Source organism: Cololabis saira, chromosome 15, assembly GCF_033807715.1.
Source record: "Cololabis saira isolate AMF1-May2022 chromosome 15, fColSai1.1, whole genome shotgun sequence".
Classification (NCBI taxonomy): Eukaryota; Metazoa; Chordata; class Actinopteri; order Beloniformes; family Belonidae; genus Cololabis; species Cololabis saira.
In genome coordinates this window covers 10,787,104-10,793,841 of record NC_084601.1, presented here as the reverse complement: position 1 = coordinate 10,793,841, position 6,738 = coordinate 10,787,104, and the positions used below count along the sequence as shown (strand labels likewise).

The 6,738-nt window shown below is 43.0% G+C and overlaps 1 protein-coding gene across 2 annotated transcripts in view; it reads right to left on the bottom strand.

The window, feature by feature from the left end:
* Positions 1-295: 295 nt before the first annotated feature.
* Positions 296-6,738, bottom strand: part of znf704 (zinc finger protein 704) — a 59,958-nt gene continuing 53,515 nt past the window's right edge. For both annotated transcript variants that reach the window (XM_061741829.1, XM_061741830.1), the window contains exons 5-9: positions 5,949-6,049; positions 4,777-5,068; positions 3,354-3,488; positions 3,179-3,270; positions 296-1,905 (exon numbers count right to left, since the gene is read on the bottom strand). In XM_061741829.1, coding sequence (XP_061597813.1) covers positions 1,791-1,905; positions 3,179-3,270; positions 3,354-3,488; positions 4,777-5,068; positions 5,949-6,049 — 735 coding nt within the window. In that variant the 3' untranslated portion in view covers positions 296-1,790. The remainder of the gene's footprint in view (positions 1,906-3,178; positions 3,271-3,353; positions 3,489-4,776; positions 5,069-5,948; positions 6,050-6,738) is intronic.

Genomic DNA, 6,738 nt, shown 5'->3' with positions numbered 1-6,738 from the left:
CTCTGTACACACAGAGGATATGAGATGTGTCATATGTTCAAATGGTGAATAGCTGAGTTTATTAGCTGGTGTTGGGGTACCAAAACAAAAAAACAATGACTATAATGGCTATAATGGTTGTGGGCATGCAGAAAACTAAGAATACAGGATGCATTTAAACAATTATGCAACGTAAAGGAAATATGTCTTAACTTCAACGCAGCTGTTTCGCTCCTCAACACTGAAAGCAGATAGTTTGCAGCCTGAGCCGACAGGAGTATTCCCTCATTTGCAAACTATTTTTTATATATATATATATATATATATATATATGTAACGTGTGATTTTGCATCCTGCCTTTGAGAGAATGAGATTAAAAAGAGCACATTCAAATGACCAAACAAAACAAAGTTAAAAAAAGACTCTTAAGAAGGTCCATTGCTCGCACGTTGCCAGTAAATGATGCGGGCAGTGCACTTTAGACGACAAAAATAAAATAAAAAAGCTCCCAGAACTGCTCTCATAAAGAAGGCTTCAAAAAAGGAGGCGTGGCTACATCTTCAGGGGTTAATATATAGCTTTCAGTTAGTTTTTTTTAGCTCACTTCTTCTAGTAGTCGGGTAAATTGGACACCTAGTAGACAAAGTGGGAAACAGAAATCATGTCAGTTTCCAAAGATGACAAGATCAGTGGAGCAGTTTTGGTTGTCAACCCTCCTCCCTCCTCCTTCAGCTCATCGTCAGGAAAGTTGATTTTCATTTTTCTCCTTGGAAAGGGGTAAAAATGACCGGAGGAGGAGGAGGGGGGCTGTTTAACGTCTGTGTGTGACCCCGAAGTGTTCCCGGTCAGGGAAGTCTTCAGCGGGTTCTCGTCTGTAAACCAGGAAGCAGCGGAGTTAGCGCTGCGGAAGTAAACCCAGGTTTGAGCTGCTGGTTTTTGCTTTCTTCAGAATCTCATCCCTGAAATAAAGATGAATGAACTGGATCCAGATGTGTTGATCAGCTGTCGTGTGTGTGTGTGTGTGTGTGTGTGTGTGTGTGTGTGTGTGTGTGTGTGTGTGTGTGTATGTGTGTGAATGCTGCTGCATCGTGATGCTTTACGGTCCATCTGTGTCTGTCCTTTTTTTTTTTGCATTGATCGTTCACCTGGCGTTCCTCTGTCCCGTCAGCCGGTCCAAAGTTCCTGCGGGGCAGCGAGGAGCGCCGGGGGGACCGGCGGAGGCTGGGACGCCAGATCGCCTCAAAATGTCCAGAAACGGATTAATAAAGAAAAAATAATACAGACAAAAAAAAACCTCCCGGTTCTTCACCAAATAGGCCCATTATTCTTATTGATGAAAAAAAAAGGAAAGCCTTTCTTTATAATCTTTTGGATGAAACGCATATATAAAATCTCTTGGCTTTTTTCTCTCGAGATGCCTTTAGTGACGATACTTTCCGTTTAGAATCCAGAGCTGTACAAAACATAGAAAGATGCAACACGAAAGCAAACATTAAAAAAACTGAAAAACCTGCAGAAATCTTTAGATCTCTTGTTTTTACACCGTTTAGCTGCACTGGGACTTCCCACTAGTGGGGAAGAGGGAATGGCAAGGCCGTCGTGGAAATCCTGGACGGCGATGACGCGACCACTCTGACGCCCCCCCCCCCGTTGCTTGGGCCGCTGGCGTGGGTCAGTGGGGTCACGGGCAGAGCCAGAGCTCCACGGACAGTTGCGATTTGGAGCCGTAGAAAAAGAAATACATGCACAAAGACGCCCCGTCCTTCCTCCCTCTGGGGCCTGATGGCGTGGCGTCGCGCTGCTCGGTGCGATCAGTCAGTGAATCTCTGGCAGGCCTTCTTCCAGCGGCAGGCCGTGCACCACATGTCGCGGTTCTCCATCCCGTACACCTTGCGGCACTTCTTGCCCTCGCCGCGCACCTTCCGACTGGAGAAAGAGAAGACAAATGTAGTCGTGGAGGACGCCGTAAACACCGCCTTTCTGTGTTAAAACCCCTCAAGAGCATCAAACCCTCAAAACCCGCGGATGAAAGTGCTGAAACCGCAAAAAAATTTGCACATATTCTTCAGAGTGATAAGTAAATAAATATGTTCACATGTTCTCAGAGGAATTAAATGATCATTACACTGCAAAAACTCAAAATCTTAACAAGAATATTTGTCTTAATTCTAGTTAAAATGTCTCCTTTTTAGTCCAAAGTATCATTACACTTAAAACAAGACTCATCACTGGAAAAAAACAACAATTTTCACCTGTTTCAAGTAAATTTTCACTTGAAATAAGTAGAAAAATCTGCCAGTGGAACAAGATTTTTTTTGCTTGTAATGAGAAGATAAATCTTGTCCCACTGGCAGATTTTTCTACTTATTTCAAGTGAAAATTTACTTGAAACAGGTGAATATTGTTGTTTTTTTCCAGTGATGAGTCTTGTTTTAAGTGTAATGAGATTTTTTGACTAAAAATTAGACATTTTAACTAGAAATAAGAAAAATATTCCTGGTTTTTTGAGTGTAGTGTAGGAACGTCTTCATGCCCATCCAAGACCTTTCCGAGACTGTAAAGTCACGAAGTCGATTTAATCTCACAAGTTGAAGCAATGCTCTTTAGTGGTCAAGAAAAAAACAAAAAAGCTCTTTTTTTTTCTCCATAAATATGAACAGTTATACCAACTCTGAGAAAAGAACAAACGTGTAAGAAATCAGCATAAAAAAAAGGAAAAAGAACTAATTTACCGTATTAACTTTAATGGCACAGAAGAATGCAAATTATGCTTTTAAACACGCATGGCACCGATATGTAGATTAAAAATGAAGAAAAAAGTAAATCAAAGCACCCATCCCTCTGGGACGTGCACGCGTGGACAGCAGTGTTGTTTGTCTGTGACTCGTGTCTCGGAGAACGGACACACACATTATTTTGTGAGTTTGAACTCCTGCTGAGAACCAAATGAGAAAATCAACAGAGTTGTTTCTCCGTCTCTCCTTTCACTCCACGACAGAAACTAACACCAGGGTGCAGCAACTCTTCACACCGGGGAGGAAAACAAGCGCCTTTCTGCAGCGCCGTTAGACGATAACTAAACACAAGGCCGAATTGTCTCAGTAGGGTTTCATTTGTGCAGAAAACCGCTGGACGTGCTGGATGAAACTCCGTGTTACGTGGGAGATGCACCTTCCTCTTTAATAAAAGGCTTGGGTACCTGAGGGCAGCGGTGGCTCTGGGAGGGGAGGAAAGCACTGCGATGGTCTGGGACCGCTGCTCGCCGAATCCCTGGCTTTTACTGGGGGACATCTGAGGAGAGAGCACAGACCAGTCAGCCACAAAACCCCAGAGGACCTGACGCCCCCCCCAGGAAGGTCTGGCCTGTTTCTCACCGTGCTGCCGGTGAAGGTGACAGGAGGCGACTGCCAGGAGATGCTGAAGCTGGAGCTGTTGGTGGGGGTGAAGCTGGTGGCTGCCGAGCTGCTCGTGTTGCTGTTGCAGGACGGGATGCACACCGGAGCCGTGGCCTGAGGGGACAGACACTGACCACGTTTACATGCAGTCAAAACATGGGTTATTGCTAATATTCCGGTTACTGAAACATTCGGAATATTCCGTTTACATGCGTGAGCAAACAGGGTTATCCCTGTTTACATGGTAATTAATCATTTAGGATATCTCGATCAAAAAAGCGACGCGCGGAGAACGTCATGACGCAATTACCGTCATTTCCGCTTCTTTTTCCTGTATCCAAATTCAAAACAAATGCTGCTTCGCGCAACTTTTCGCTCACCTTCTTGTAAATCTCGCTATCTTTCTTACTTTCTACCGTCTACAAATGCCAAAATGTTCATATCCTTCATTACATTTATAAAGTGATTAGTCTCCTCCTGGTCTTGTGTTTCACCGTGTTTATAAGAACTTCCTGGACTCAAAAGACCAAGTGTAGAGGTTTAAATTAGAACTTGAGATAGTTGTTTATGGCTTGCTCTGCCCCAGTCAATCGTTAGCAAGAAGCTACGTCCACAAGTGGTGTTTGTTGCTAGCCTAGCAACACGGATCAAAAAAGTTCACTCCAGAAACGCTGTAGTAAAACAAAAATAAGGATCTCCATTTTATTACTCATTCCCAGAGTGTAAATCCACTGGCAAGAAAAGTAAGCTGGCCAAAAAATACCTTTTGTAACTAATTGCAAAAGAGAGAGGTATAAAAAACCGTTTGCTTCCACAGCTCTCAAACTCTGACTGAATCTCCTTCATCCACCACAGGCAATCCACGGCAGGTGTGAAGGTAACTCTTAAAGTACACTTTTTATCAATAACTTCCAAATCACATACATAAACACATGAATTCTTATATACTTTTACATTTTAACTATTCTATGTAATCCTAAAACAAATAATGTATCTTTTTAACACATATAATGTATATGAAATTATATATCCTGAACTTAAGTAACACATTTTTAATCATGTTAACAGTTACAAACTATGAACTGTTCTTTGGCCTTTACACCAAGATTCCTTGTGAACAGAGCATGCGCAGAAAACAAATTCATGTTCCGTTTGATGGGGATATTCCTTTTGGCGTTTACATGACCGAATATTCGGGTTTTAAAAGGAGTAACCCAGGGGTAATATTCAGGTTTTTAAAAACCTGAATATGAGCAAATTCAGGTTATTCAAAGGGGTTATTGGTGTTTACATGGCCGTGCAAATTCGGGTTTTAAAAGGGTTATTGACTGCATGTAAACGCAGTCACTGTCTCTCCCCCAGCTCCCCGGCTCGCTGACAGGTAAACAGAAGGGAGACTCACCTGGTAGGCGTGGTCTGTGTGGATGAGGTAGAGCGCGCTGGGCGCGGAGCGGCTGAGCGGCGTGGCCCCGCCGGCGTGAGGCTCCCTGGCATCAGACGGCTGCAGGGGCCGGTGGGAGTCCGGCTGGCTGAGGGGGGGCAGGGGGCACGGGGGGGGAGGTGGGGGAGAGAGGACGGAGGGCGACACGGGGGAAAGGCTGCTCAGCCCGTCGGCCACCGAGTCCGTGTTGAGCTTGATCTCCGTGTAGTAGAAGTCTTCCTCGCCGTCGCTGCAGTCGGAGTCACAGTTGCGCCTGCACACGGCAGGGGACACGGACGCGTGTTAACGGACACTTTACAAACAATGGAGACGTGAATAGGCCTGTGTTGAAAAAAATCGATTTCCCAATTCTAAATCGATTCTCATATTAATTCCTAAAAATCGATTCATATGTCTAAAGATCGATTTTTTTTTTTGGGGGGGGATTTTTTTTTCTTTTTCTTTTCTTTTATTTATTTATGTATTTTTTTTTTTTCATCATTACATTACAACTTTTGGTTATTTTTTTTGTTTATCCCCAAAAAAGGAATGTTGTGTTGGACACGAGAATAACTGGTGCCATGTTTTTGCCTTTAAATATGTTTAAAGGTATGAAAACATTAAAGTGTTAGGTTATAATTGCATAAATTGTCTATATTTCATTACTTTATATACTGTCTTGGGGTTACATTTGCAAAAAAATGCTAAAAACCAAATGCTCAAAAATTAAAAACCAAAATAGACCGAAAATGGAACAAATAAAAACGGAATGTGGGAAAAAATAAAACCGATTTCATCCGTCTCTGTTTGCTGCCCTGGATCTGTTTAGTAATTCTGACCCATATGATGTTTCTGAAAACAGTTCTATCAGCATTCTGGGAGCTGATTGGTCCTTACAGCATCATTAGCTGCCAATACTTGCTGTTTAATCTCAATATAATACTAGTATTAACATGTTGCATAACTACAGTCATATAATTCATGCAACAGCTCAAAAAACAGTTTTAATAACACTAACCCAAATCAATATCGGAATCGAATCGAATCAAATCTTGATAATCGATTCTGAATCTTACGAATCGGAATCGAATCGATTCTTGACATTTGAATTGATCCCCAGCCCTAGACGTGAAGCGTGTGTTCAGGCGTCCTACCCCAGGTGGATGGTGCGGATGTGTCTCTGGATGCCGGCCGTGGTACTCAGCACCTTGCCGCAGTTCTTCCACAGGCACTTGAACATCACCTTCATGGAGTTCTGCAGGAAACAGACAGGCAGATCAGCATCTCCCCCAATTAAAACATAATCACCTTCCTTTATGACAGAGGGGAGAAAAATGATGAGGATGTGACCTCTCTTATCTACAAACATCACCCCTGACACCACAGACACGTGTGTGTAATCTCCCTGAGAGGTTCACTCCACTTTCTAATCATCCAGAACACAATTATGCAAATTTAACGATACGACCAATTTTACTGAGGCGTTTTTTAAAATCTTAAGCACAGATTTTGGGGGTGAGAATGTGCATCAGCATCAGTGACTGAAGACGGCTTCATAGAAGGATATTATTGTGGAGGTGAGATATTGCTCTCTAAAGTAGGAACTTTGGGGTCTAAAAAAAGCTCTGAAAGTCCACTAAATTAAACTTCTACACACTTGATTAGTGAATCATCTGTCTGGAGTTTATAAGCAGAATCTGAAACATGTCCAGGTTTTACTGTGACGTATTTAACCGCGTTGCTTCACATCAGCAGAGTTTTAGAGCTGCAGCTCGTCTCTCGACGCTGCACGTTAACAGTCGTACAGATTACTCTGCTGCAACGCCAGAACTCTTCAAAATGATCCGAGGAGCCTTGAGTGGGGATTAATTAAGTTGTGTTCTTAGTGCTGCGACGTCCACTGCAGCTCTGTGGTCTCGTTTCATCTTATACATGCACTGCAAA